We start from the raw sequence: 13,472 nt of genomic DNA on the forward strand, positions 1-13,472 counted from the left end.
AGCTCCCGCAGTGTTACTCGCGCTGAATTAAATAAACAAAAAAATATATTACGACAATCCACACATCGCCATCTAGCCCCAAACCGTAGCTTGTATTATGAATACTAAGATAACTGATGAATACTTTTTAAGAATAATGAACATGAATACTTATAATATATAGATAAACACTGAAAACTTTCACGTTGATCACACAATCATTTTTCAGTAGTGGTAATCGAACCCAAAACCTTCACAATTATTAAAAAGCATATTTTTGCTGCAAGTCCGTACACATACTTGCAGCACAAATATGCGGAGCAGAGGGAACGCAGCGAGTATAAATCTAATTTCGAGCAAATTAGCTATAGTTATAACTAATTGAAGCGAAATTAAGTTAAACCACGCGAGAACCACGGATTTTCTGTAGAAAAAACTAGTCTATTTGATAATAAAGATCAAATCGGTTCAGCACTCGCGGCGTGAAGAAGTTATAATACTAATACACATTTACATAAAAACTTTCGCCTTCATAATATTAATGCGGTAACGATGATGAAGAAAATGTATCATACCCGAGTAGGCCACCTCGGCTGTACGGCTGGATGTGTCGACTGTTCCGACTCAGCGTGGAATTCCGCCTGGTCGTCATCGCCTTCAGCGTCGAAATCTGTCTCCGTATTACCGCTGTCCTCTGAATTAAAACAAATATTGTGACGTGTTTGTTTCACCTTATATTCTAAGTGCAACCTTTACGTCACATCTAAGGTTGCGTATATCTATCACTTTCACCAAATTTATTTAACTGGATTAGTTCAAGTAGACAATTGTCAAATCGACCGATTGAAGTCCACAGCTGGACTTTTGGAGTATTTTGTAGGGAGTTCCAAAATCCACGGTCTGGGCTGCTCGATTCCAGCAACTCCCAGCGACTCGTTTAATGACGTCTGTCTACCTCCCCGGGGCCGACCAACGCTGCGTTTACCTGTGGGGTGGTCGCCATTCCAGCACCTTGGAACCCCGACATTCATCGGTTCTCCGAGCTATATGCCCCGCCCATTTTCACTTCAGCTTTACGACTCGCTGAGCTATGTCAGTAATTTTGCTTCTTCTACGGATCTCCACATTTCTGATTTGATTACCAGAGCATCTCGCTCCCAACATAGCTCTCTCAATCACCCGCTGAGTGACTATAAGCCTTCTCATCCTCATAGCCGGCGACCACGTTTCAGATCAGTAAGTCATCACTGGCAACACGCACTGTTCGAAGACTATCGACCATATATTCATTGAAAAACAAGCTTTTTTTTTTATAGAAATAAAAAACGAACTAAGCTTTCTGCTTAGTATTATTCAGATAAAATATTCTTAGTGACAAAAACCATCGCCTATAAACAGAGCAACAGTTCGCAGGGTATGCAAGTAACACATCCTAGTAAGCGCCGCCCTGTGGCCATCAACCTGAGGCGTAGGTTTTAAGCCTCTTGTGGATGAAATTAAAACCGGGCACTTTACCCTTTAGACCGGAACACAGCATTGCTGCTTGGCAGAAGAAAGAACTTCCCCGGACGAGCTCTGTCACAAAAAGCTCCACTACAACTAAAAGCTCCACTATATATTACATACCTAGACGTACAGTCAGCACCTTCTTGGCCAAAACCAGCCAGTCCCTCACGGATCTGTTACCGGCCGCCGCTAGAAGACAGCAAGATAAAGTGTCGCGGGCATGCGACAGTGCTGTTTTATCGCGTTCCATATCCAAGTATGCGAATAGAGCGCCTGGGAGACCCGTATCCGGTACAACGACACCTGCAATTGTTGGGAACATTAGAGACTACACAAAAATGATAACGACAAATAATTTCCCGGAACGTCTTGGAAATTATATGTTTCAATTTAAATCCAAAAATTGAATAAGCATTTGGACGTAGGCCATAGACGTTTAGTAGTCAACAACAAATTTAATAAATAAATATATATACTACGACAGTACATCCATCGCCATTTAGCCCCAAAGTAAGCGTAGCTTGTGTTTTTTTGAGTTTGATTTTTATGAACATAATACTCATAAATACTTATAATAGACTGAAAAACATTAATGTTCATCACACACACACACACATTTTCCAATTGTGGTAATCGAACCCTGCGCCAACCGACAGTCAAATTGGACTTTCCATTTCGTAATATTTGTTTTTGACAATTCATCATCATTATCATCCCATCACCGACCCATTAATTACAGGGCAATGATCTCTACTCGGAATGAGAAGAGTTAAGGCTTCGGTCTATATCCCAATTATTCCGAAAGGAGACCTAGAGTTCACAGCGCTGGCCTAGTGCAAATTGGTAGACATGAAAAGAACATTATGGAGAAATCTTAGGCATGAAAGAATGTCTTTCTTCACTGTTAAAGCAAGTGATTGCTTAAAACACATATAACTCTGAAAAGTTGGAGATGCGTGCCGGGGATGTAACTTGGTCACCAAAAAAGGGAGGCTGAAGTCATATAACTATTATGCCATGACCAGTTAAAAATAACTGTCTTATTTATATAGGTGCCCTGTTTTAAGTTTTACTGTTTAATAAACTATTGGACTGATTACAAGTTGTTTACTACTCTGTAAGAGAGTTCCATCCTCTTGGTCTATGGTATTCTAATTTACCTATACAAACATAACTCTTACCGCAATAAGGCCGAGGAGGCACGTAGTCAGTAGTAAGCTTGGCGTATTTGCAAACGTCAGCCGCGTCTTTTTGCGACAACTGACGCAAGCAACACAACGCCGCGCGACGTACTGACAACTCCGGGCTTGACAGATCTCTCTGCAGCAAAAAACAATACGCAAGTTTATAAACCCGCTCCAAGTCGATAATCGACTTCTTAGAATATTATTTATTTATTGTTTACATACAAAGATGAATGTACGAGGTGGACAGATGACATCAGGCGGGTAGCTGAGAGCCGCTGGAGGCAAGCGGTCCAGGACCGTGTATTGTGGAACTCGCTACAAATAACCTATGTCCAGCAGTGGACGTCAATTGATTGAGGTTATGATACCGAATTACCGAAATTATTTGTATCCTGTTTAGAGCTGTACGGTTCATCTTCAATTGACAGAAATTTTATAAATTATAAATTGCATAAATCTTTTGGCATTTCAATACGTAGACAAAAAAATAAACATCTCTTTTTATAACGGTAAACTTATAGATGAAACGTATGTCCATCTTCAGGATGCAAGCTACATGTGTTTTAAATTCCATTAAGATTGGTTCAAGGGTTGAGCAATACATAGATAATAAACAAGCGGATAAATTTTCGTATTTATTATGTTAGTATGGATTTTTACCCCAGCACAAAACACGTGTATATACATGTGTTTTGTGATTTGGCGGTGTCTTACCCACGTAAGAGACACACTAAAGCTGACTGAACAGCTGTATTCTGATCTGCCGTCACCACACCGCACGCAGGGTTTTTAAAAACCCAAATAAGCGCAGCCGAAGTCATCAGCTAGTTAAAAATAAACACCACTCACACATAACTGCGGCACCAAAGCGTGTAAGTTGATGTGATTGGGCGCGAACATGTGCAGCTGCTGCAGGCCTCCAATGGCGTCGGCAGCCGCGCCCGCACCCCCGCCTTCACGCAGCGCTGCGCACGCGCATACGAACCGGCCCACCGCCGCACATCCGCACGCTGTATAGAATAACTACACGTCAGAACCCAACATTTGTCTAACTTACTCTATGTATTGGTTTTTGTTGCATGTTCTTCTCTGCAGTGAACAATAAAAGTTTATTCATTAATGCCAATTGCGGCATTTATTTCGTTTGTAGATTAAATTTTACGTCATTGCGCAACAAATAAAAAAAAATGACCACTATAATTTGGATCCTAAGGGGGCATTTTATAGATTTTCTTTTAATTTAATTATAAGCACCAGTTTAAAAAAAATTATCATTTATCATTTCGAAATTTATATTATTATTATTCCCGCCAATTATGCGCCATTAGATAGACAAATTTCTATAGCTATTCCTCCAAAGAGCAAAGAGTATGTGCCAATATGTTCACCAATAGTAATCACATAAGGTCGGAAACGTTTTTTACTATAGGCATCGCCATAATCATTAGGCATTCAATTTAGGCGATGCCTAGGTTGAGTGAAAACGGACATTATGGTCCTAATCATGAAGTTAACATTTACCTTGCAACTCAGGTCCGACGACAGTAATCAAGGCAGCCAGCAATCTTCCAATACTTCGGTGTAACTCATCTAGACAGGGTGGCGCGCTGAATAGTAGCTTTAGAACTAGGTTCAAGGTCGAGTCCACGTGGCCTCTGAACATTGGCCCTGACGCGTCCACGAGGACTGACAATGCATGGAGCGACCATACCTGTGGAGGGTATGTATCAACTACAATCAGATCTTTTTAACATCTAAAATAAACTTATAGTACATAGTTAGTAGAACAGATTGGTAAATAAGTTCCATAAAATACCATGTATCTAGTAAAGATCAAAGTTTTTATCAAACGTAAGCTTATAGTTGCCAGAGAGGAGTGGCGACAGATACTCAAGCGCGCCACAACACTTAAGTGACGACCACGACCGCCCTGACAAGACCGATCCGACTAAGAAGAGAAGAAGAAGCTTATAGTCTTCTCTACTACTGACAGTTCCAAGTGTCTACTTTTGGAACTGTCACTATGGCTTAAGTTTTACGTGAACGAATTCAATAATCACCCAACAATAATGGAAATAATATGAATAATCGGTCCTGCAATAGGCTTCTTTATATAACGAAGTTTTAAGCTTGAGTTTACCGATAAAGAACACTTAAGCAAAAATTTAAACTGTCGCGAAAGGTTTTCATGCTTGTCATATTTTACCATCTTACTTAATGAAGAAGACTTTTATAAGTTTATTTTTATTTTATGTTGAAGTATTTATGGCTTGCTTTAGTATATATTAGTTTATTATTTTATATTTATTTATTTATTATTCTCATATTGCGATTTTGTTTATATAACGTATTTAGCTAATATGAATTTAGGTTTATAATAATTTTACACCATCTATTCGTTCTTGCTCATTTTGTCTTAATGTTTAGTTTGCTTGACAGAGATATCTACTAAGCGATAAGGCCGCCTTTTCTCACACTTTAAATACGAGTTTAATAAATAAAATGGAGTAATAAATTAGCTTGCCACACTAACCTGCACTTCCACAGCAGCGGCATCTTGTGCAAGCGCTCTCAACACCGGCAGCGCTGTAGCGCTGGAAGCAGTTCCTCTCGCTCTCTGCACAGCGCCCACAGCCGCTGCAGCCGCTGCACGGACCGGTCTACTGGTAGACGATCGCGCTAACGCAATAACTCTTTCGCTTAAAGCTTGACTTTCCGCTTCAGTTATACAGCTGCAAAGTCTTCCAGCGCAAGAAGCGGCTGCGGCACGTACTGTGGCACTATTGGCTGATAAACCGGCCTAGAGGAATCAGATTAAATAAATCCTTACTAATATTATGAATGCGAAAGTTTTAAACATTAGAAATATTTTTTGTCTTTCCCTTACGCAACTAACTTTATGCCAAAAATCAAGTTGATTTATTCCTTAATTATTAGAAAGATAGAAGAATTATAACTTAAAGATTTATAACTCATCATCGCTAGCCTCTATTGGAGCTTACTTGTAGATATCATCAATTATTTTTTTATCCACGGAAAGTATACTTATATTGTTTTATTAAAACCATATATGGTGAGAAAAACAAAGCTTAGGCCTAATTCTCAACAAACTATTTGCATCCGCGACATAGACATCACTTCATACAAGATCTGTCGAGTTCATCACATTTCAGGGAACAAAGCTATTAAAAGCGGACAGAGCATTTTACAATGAGTTATCGAGGCTACGTGATAAAGGAAATAAAAACTTGAATTTAGGGACATCGGGTACCGCGAAGGCATAAAATAGGATACAAACAAGGAATTCTATACTGCCATTTTTCCTTGGCCAAATGTCCAAGAGCAAGGAATTACATCATCAGTATCGGATATCGCGATGATAGTCCAATGAAACCCTCAGTACTTTTTTCAAGGTCAGAAGTAATTTTATTATAATGACTTTTGACCTACTCATTAATTTTGTGAGGAGCATGCAAGAAACTCATTCGACATAACTTACAATAATAAGTTCCATAGCGGCAGTTTTCACAGCATCTTGTCCCGCGCCCAGAGAACTCTTCTGCTCGGCTAGAGTGCGCAACGCTAAAAGAAGGGCTGTGTATACGTTGATTTGAATTGCCTCTTGTCTACTTCCTTTGGACATTTTAATGCACTCCACAAAATGTTCGAGCATTTGTTGTCTGGAATAAAAATTACGACTATAACCCGTTGCAATAGATCGATAAAGAAAGGCCAAATAGACTATTGGTATATTACTTTAGTACAAGCGTTTCGCTTTGAGGAGAAAGAGAAATAGACAAAGTTATATTTAAAATAACCAATATTTCAAACAATATTTTTATACATATCCAAATTGTAGAAGCAACATTACACAAGCAACACAAAATATGACCCTTATCAGAGCCGTGACTGGTAGCCCAAGCGTATCCTCTCCGACAGCACTACGTACGTAGCTAATCAAAGATCATTTTCGTCTTTTGATACAATGTAACGTCAGACTAAAGTAGAATTTATGAACATTCTCTTAAAGCTCAAATTTGTTCGCAGTTTTGAGGCAATAACTTTTGGAACACTATAAAAGGCATGAACTCTTGAAACACTATAAAAAAACCGGGTTACGAAATGTGTGACGCTAAAACGAGTTACATTAGGTCTATTTTACTTTGACGTTTGTCTTTCGATACTCAAAAACGACTCTACGATTGCGAGCTTACTAATCTTATATTAAGCGTATTAGGACTAGAATTAACAGGGAATCGGACCCAGGACATAAAGATCCGTGGTCGCGCATACTATTAGGCAAACTAGAATAATAAAGTACCTTATTAAGGCCTGATTATACAATAGTCGAATAACACATCCGGGGAATAAAATTGGAAGATTAAAACTGTGAACATTTCACATTTATTTAAATTTATTTATGTATATAGCTTTAATTTATTCATTTAGTTTTCGTTTTACTTTTTTATCATCCCTTTTCTTTGTACAGGTATAAGGTTTTAAACTTTGCTTGAAGTTGATTAGCTTATAGTTTTTAGATTATTTTAATTACTAAGCATGCTGTGGTCATTTCTAGAAGGTTCCAATCTCCTGTCTTTCTCTTTTATTTATGTTATTCTCATGATAATGTCATTGATTGTTACCAGTTTAATAATCCAATAAAAAAAATATATATATATACATATACATATGTATACATATATATACATAATATGTATATTTATCAGTTGACGATTATCACATGATTAAAGCAAAATCATCACGTAATAGATAAAAAAGCGAACTCACCTATGCTTATTGGCCGCTCGTGAGAATATCAAAGGGAAAAGCGCCACTGAAGCGTCTATAACAGCGACTCCCAATGGCTGTGCGCCTGACAACTTGCGATACAAGCAACACGGGTCGTGCTCTAAAGCGCTTGAACCGCTTGCACTCAGCGGCGATATAAGCTGCAAATAACATCTCATTGGCATCATTTTTATAGTAATAATTGACGGGCCAAGCAGATAGCCTGATAAGTGGAAATCCATCGCCTATAAACTTTGCAGGGCATGCAAGTAACACGTCATGCAACGTGCCGTCCTGTGCCTATCCACCTGAGGTTTAGATGTTAAGTCCCAAAGTGCCTGTAATTACACAGGCAACCACACCCTTCAGATCGGACCAGCACTGCAACAACGGTGATTGGCGGCACAAGTAAGCAGTTCCTTAATATTGTAACCCGAGTTAAAACTTTTTAGAACCTTATCTCAGTATACTAACAGCAATTTATCTATATATATGCGGCAAAAAATCCTTAAGCAGATACATTACGCAATTGTATACGCTGTGTAAACACGGTTCTGCTGGGCTAGCGCGGGCAGGAGACAAAAATTATATCCCCTGACAGGGGATATAATTGACGTGTCTACCTGCTAAAGCACGGGAACAGGTGATAGGAGCAGCTTACCCCCGTTTATTATTACAGATATATTATTTGGATATTATTTTCGCTCTGAGAGTTGATAAAGCTGTGGGAGAAGATACATTTTTATCGCTTCCTCAGGGATATAACTGTTTTCTGCCCATGCTAGCCGTACTGGGCCGCTCGTTTTCAGAGGCTCTCAGCGAACAACTTGATGTCCTCTATCGTTTTGGGTGAACCAACGCTGCGATTACCAGAGCGGGATCGCTATTCTGGCACCTTGGGACCCTAACGCCCATCGGTTCTCCGACCTGTGCCCTGTCCATTGTCACTTCAACTTCGCAACTGTTCAAGCTATGTCGTATAACTCTCGGTCATTTACAGATCTCCCCATTCTTGATTTCGTCACATAGAGATTCTCCCAGCATGGCTCTTTAACCTGCTGAGTGACTCTTAGCTTTCTTATGAGAGCCGTAAACGATCACGTTTCAGAGCCGAAATCATCACTCGCAACACGCAATGTTCAAAGACACTCAAGGATTTTGTACGGGATTTCGAACCAAAAATGGTAGAAATTTATCTAGATGGGTATTCCCCCAGCAAAGAAATAAAATCTGCCCAGGCGTTCGAAAATTTACAAAGAATGCATTCAAAATTCTATTTAGAAAGCGTTCAATAAACAATCGATAATACGACACGCCATGCTTGAGGGTAAGATGTTATTTTTTTCAAGCACATTAATTTGGCTGGCCCTTATTACGTCCTCTTTGTTATTTTATTACCTGTTCTTCTATTTCAGCATGATCCGTATCATATATCCAACCTTCTTCCCCAAGTAATATGGTGTCTCGTGGGTGCATGGCGCTTCTTAGCATACCTACAACAAAACTTGATTATTAAATAATAAACAAAAACATTCAAAACTATACTCACCTACATATATAAATTTAAACTACAAAGACTTTTTTATTTTTCTTGATTTTTCCATAAAGCGCTGAATCAATTTAGATAAAATTGGGATTCTTTATTTCATAACAAAAACAAAGTTTATTATAATAATTAATAAAATCATTGTGTCAAGCTTAAATTAAACGATAAAAATAAAAGTAAGAATAGTTTGATGATAATCTGAAAGTTGCTGAGGCTGCTAGCACCATTTAATGGACTACGCTCCCCGTTAATAGCCGGGAAGCTAAGTCTTCAGAGATGGTATATTTTTCGACTTCGAACCATAACTACTAAGAATACTTGGACAACGAGACGTTTGAAATACCCCCATTTTGTTTTATGTTCTCGAATATAGTTATCAAAGAGCATAAAACTTAAAAGCACTATATTTGCACCTCCACAATCCATATAGGATTTTTTTCCTAAAGTGCGCAGTGATGCCTGAATCTAGAAGTTGTATTGTAAATTAATAATAAACATTTCTATCAATTTTTTTCAGATAATTTCAAATGCATCTTAAATTTATTTCTGAAGCGGTGTTAGCCTAGCCTCCGAATGTGAAATCGAAGTGTTCCCCAGAACCACACTTCGACTTAACTTTGGGGGGGCCGAGTTCGAATCCCAGCAAGCACCTCTAACCTTAGGTGTGTTTTAAATTATCACTTTATTAAACGTTAAAGCAAAACATCGTGAGGAAACCTGCATGCTTTAAGAGTTCTCCAGAATTTTCTCAAAGGTGTGTGTAGCCCACCAATTTTGCACTCGGCCAGCGTGGTGGACTACCCCTTCTCATTGTGGGAGGAGACCCGTGCCCTGTAGTGGGCCGTTAATGGGTTGATATGATGACGATAATAAATATATTACCAGTAGCAACATTTGCACCGCTCGCGTCCGCAGATCCTGCTAACTCTGCGGCCAGCAACCGCAACAACGGGGCCGCGGGCGCGGAGGCCGCAGCTCCTAATGCGGCGCAAGCTTGGTATAACCGCAGCCGCAATAACGCCGCTGGAGCTTTTAGCGATCCTCCATAGTTGCGTACTACTGCTCCCACGCTGCAATACAGCATTTATAAGAAAAAAAAACTTTTTTTTTATGTTACTTTTTTTATATTAACGTGCCTTCGAGCTTCGAAATTACAAATCAGTTTTGTTGAAATAAACAATATTTGGTAACAATATATCAAACCGCTCTCTAACAATCAACAAAAACTTAAGACAGAAAGAACACAAAGATTCAAAAAAAAAAAAATGAAGCAAGTTCATCCATCTAACATGTAGCACTAATGTAAGTGTTGGTGATAACTGCATTTGTTAACTTAAAACTAAATCTAGGAGGGTAGGAGGGTTTTTCGTTGTAAAAGATCGAAAATAAGCGTTCAATCAACTCAGTCAAAGGCTTTGTTCGCCCTGGTATCCCTGAGTAAACCGGTACAAAAAATATTACCAATTAATGCTCACTCATAATTATTTTAGAATTATTACACTAAGCTATGGACTTACTTAGTCAAAACAGCGATGGCGCCATCTATGGGTTGTGTCAATCTTTTCGCAGTATCGTCATTGTTTACGAGTGACGGGCAGTGTATGAGCAAACTATGTAAAGCGGAGAGAGCACCCGCTCGCCCTTCTAACGTCACCTGCATACAAGAAATAATAAAAGTTATTAAAAAAAAAAAAATGGTCGCTATGGGTCTTCCGGCAGACGAGAAACATAAGAATTTGTAACAGTCTATATAATAATAAAAAATAGGATTTCGAGTAAAAAATAGAGTTACTGATCTTCCAAAATGCATTAAGTTATCAACACACATTTCCCTCCGATAACAAAACACGTTACATTGCACAGAAGAATTGTCTTGTCAACACTTCATTGCAAAGTCAAAATCAACTGAACTCAATGCTACGCAAAGTCAATAATTCTTAAAACGGCTAAACTTAATATTATCATCAAACGTAGCAAGAACAAAAGCAATCAAAAACAAACACTTAATTAAAAAAGAAAAATTACCTGCCAAGTAAAAGCATCTCCCCTTGCTTTCTCGGATTCAAGCTCCTTCGCCGAGCGCGGGAAGCTATTTCTCCATAGAAGCAACATTCGAGGTAACAAACCACGAACTACAGGCACCCCTACATGAAAAAAAAAAAAAAGTTATAATTCCACTCGCTGAATACGGTCGCCTTTGTGTCGTGCCGCCTTGGCCCGTGCCGCATTTTACCAAAGGATCCACAGGAGAATAAAGAATTTTGAATTTTTCTATTTTACTTTCGTTTATCTACTCAAATTTTCATCTAAATTTTCCTTAAACTTCTCTTTATTATTTATATTCGTATTTATTATAATATACCATAAAAAAAATTAACAAACAGGTACTAACAAAAAAAGAATAAAAGCATAAATGTAAAATGCCATATTCTATCATATCAACACTGAAGCTTTAGAAGGCTCAGTTAAACTAAGAGTGTGTATACTATGTATAGGCAAAACTTGAATATATTTGAAAGTTAGTCAAGAAAGATATCCGATTTAGGCCAGTCATAGGAGTTTTGGAATTCAAGGTCACTTTATGTTCTTTGAAGGCACTACGTAAAAACCCCAAAAGATATTCTATAAAGATTCATAGATTAGGCATAGGCCTTTAAGCCCTAATATTGCTGAGTTAGTTAGAGACACATAAGTTTTCATTAGTCCTGCATAGATAAATCTTAGCTGCGTGGTTGGAAGAGATCTCTTATTAGATTTCTCTTCTTAGAGAGATAAGCTTTCCTTTGTTTACTTCATATATTATGTTTGTATCACAATTTCTGGTACATAAATAATAAATAAGCTTATTATGTGTGCAATCGATTTAAGGAGACACGACCGGGCTACACCCAAGATTCATAGCTATTTTGATAAGGTTTGTCCACTTCCAGTCCTAAAATTTCTGTTTCTTAGGGACAATTAAACTTTCGTTAGTTCTGTGCCGATAAAAGTTAATCACTTGCGTGAGAATATAGGATCTAGGATGTTGGATGTCATTTTAAGGTATTTTGTCACTAGAAATCCTACACCATATAACCATGTACCCTTCGATTTTTCTTCTAGGAGATCTTAGAAGAAAAAATGGAGAGAAAAATAGAGGCAATTAACCTAGCAACATTACTGAAATGTATAAGGATCGTTCTGTGGGAACAGTTTGTTTTCGAGGTATAAAGAGTAGCCTATGTTACTCTCCGTCCTTTCAAGCAACTCTATGCCAAAAATCAACTTTATTAGTTGCATAATTAGGGCGTTAAACAAGAATAAACGAACACACTTTCGAATTTATACTATAAGTGAGTTCCTTTAAACTCACCCAAAGTACAAATAGCCCCAACAATGAGCCAGCCAGCGTTAGTCCTTGCGGCGGTCAACCGGCTGCTTTGACCAGCCGACCGTAGAAGTTGCTCTGCAGCGTTGAAAGCTATCTTGCCTCGCCCGTGAGGTACGCCCAATGGAGACGATCTGACAGCGCCTAATATAGCTGCTAATGCTGCTGAATAACCTAAAGAAGAACATAAAAATTATATATGAGAATGTTTCTGACCACAAAGCGAAATCTTAAGCACAAAATGTGCGAGACCAATAATTCTGTTGTAATTGATCTCAACCCATCTTTTGTGCTTTGTCTATGGCACAGACAGAAACTGTATTTCAATAGACAACCAATTCTTCCTTCCGTAATGTCTTTTTGCTTGTTAATCCTACTTGTCATTATTGCAACCATGTTTACTCGGAAAGTGTTAAACTTTGCGAGTAAAATGATTGACTATCTTAACAGTGTTCTTATTTTGTTTCTCTCCACCACGAGTGCTAAAATTTTAAGCGTGTGACAGAGATGAATATATACGTGTTAAAGATCGTGTTTTCACGCCCAATCACAGCCCCAGAAGCGCCAGCGTGTGAGACGATTAATGGTGTCTGCAATACCATCCGTAATTTCTTTGCCGTGTTTGTGCCTTGTTAGTGGTATTTTGTAGGTCTTGTCTTTGTATTGCTTGTATCTTGACTGTGTCCTATCCGACATATATAGGCGTCTGTGCATTGTCAGTGTTTTGTCTGTGTCTATGCTGTCTTGTAGGTGTAGTATGTCAATTTTTTCCATCGGTTGTCTATGTCTTGATTGTTTCGAACTGTGTCTATCATGTGTCTAGTCACTAACCCGATATCCGATGCGGCGTCGGTCTGGGCACGTCCAACGCGTCAGTACACCGGTCTAGTAAAGGCGCCAATAAAGCGGGATGCGCTATACACAGTCCACGCAGACAAGACGCCGCGCCTAAACGGGCTGCAACGCACGGGTGTTCCAGTACCTGAAAATGAATAATACATCACTCTACAGGTACAACTTATCTGTGAACTGAAGGTCATTAGTGCCAATTCTGTTTTACACAAATAAAACTGAATGGGAGGTCTAAAAATAGCGCTTA

At 38.7% G+C, this 13,472-nt stretch overlaps 1 protein-coding gene across 2 annotated transcripts in view; it reads right to left on the reverse strand.

Moving 5' to 3' along the window:
* Positions 1–13,472, reverse strand: part of LOC120633585 (HEAT repeat-containing protein 5B) — a 44,664-nt gene that overhangs the window by 20,900 nt on the left and 10,292 nt on the right. For both annotated transcript variants that reach the window (XM_039903793.1, XM_039903792.1), the window contains exons 11-24: positions 13,205–13,355; positions 12,359–12,547; positions 11,032–11,150; positions 10,524–10,660; positions 9,889–10,076; positions 8,859–8,953; positions 7,461–7,621; positions 6,172–6,352; positions 5,206–5,472; positions 4,194–4,383; positions 3,522–3,682; positions 2,667–2,805; positions 1,606–1,788; positions 555–673 (exon numbers count right to left, since the gene is read on the reverse strand). In XM_039903793.1, the coding sequence (XP_039759727.1) occupies positions 555–673; positions 1,606–1,788; positions 2,667–2,805; positions 3,522–3,682; positions 4,194–4,383; positions 5,206–5,472; positions 6,172–6,352; positions 7,461–7,621; positions 8,859–8,953; positions 9,889–10,076; positions 10,524–10,660; positions 11,032–11,150; positions 12,359–12,547; positions 13,205–13,355 (2,280 nt within the window). The remainder of the gene's footprint in view (positions 1–554; positions 674–1,605; positions 1,789–2,666; positions 2,806–3,521; positions 3,683–4,193; positions 4,384–5,205; positions 5,473–6,171; positions 6,353–7,460; positions 7,622–8,858; positions 8,954–9,888; positions 10,077–10,523; positions 10,661–11,031; positions 11,151–12,358; positions 12,548–13,204; positions 13,356–13,472) is intronic.

Source organism: Pararge aegeria, chromosome 22, assembly GCF_905163445.1.
Source record: "Pararge aegeria chromosome 22, ilParAegt1.1, whole genome shotgun sequence".
NCBI lineage: Eukaryota > Metazoa > Arthropoda > Insecta > Lepidoptera > Nymphalidae > Pararge > Pararge aegeria.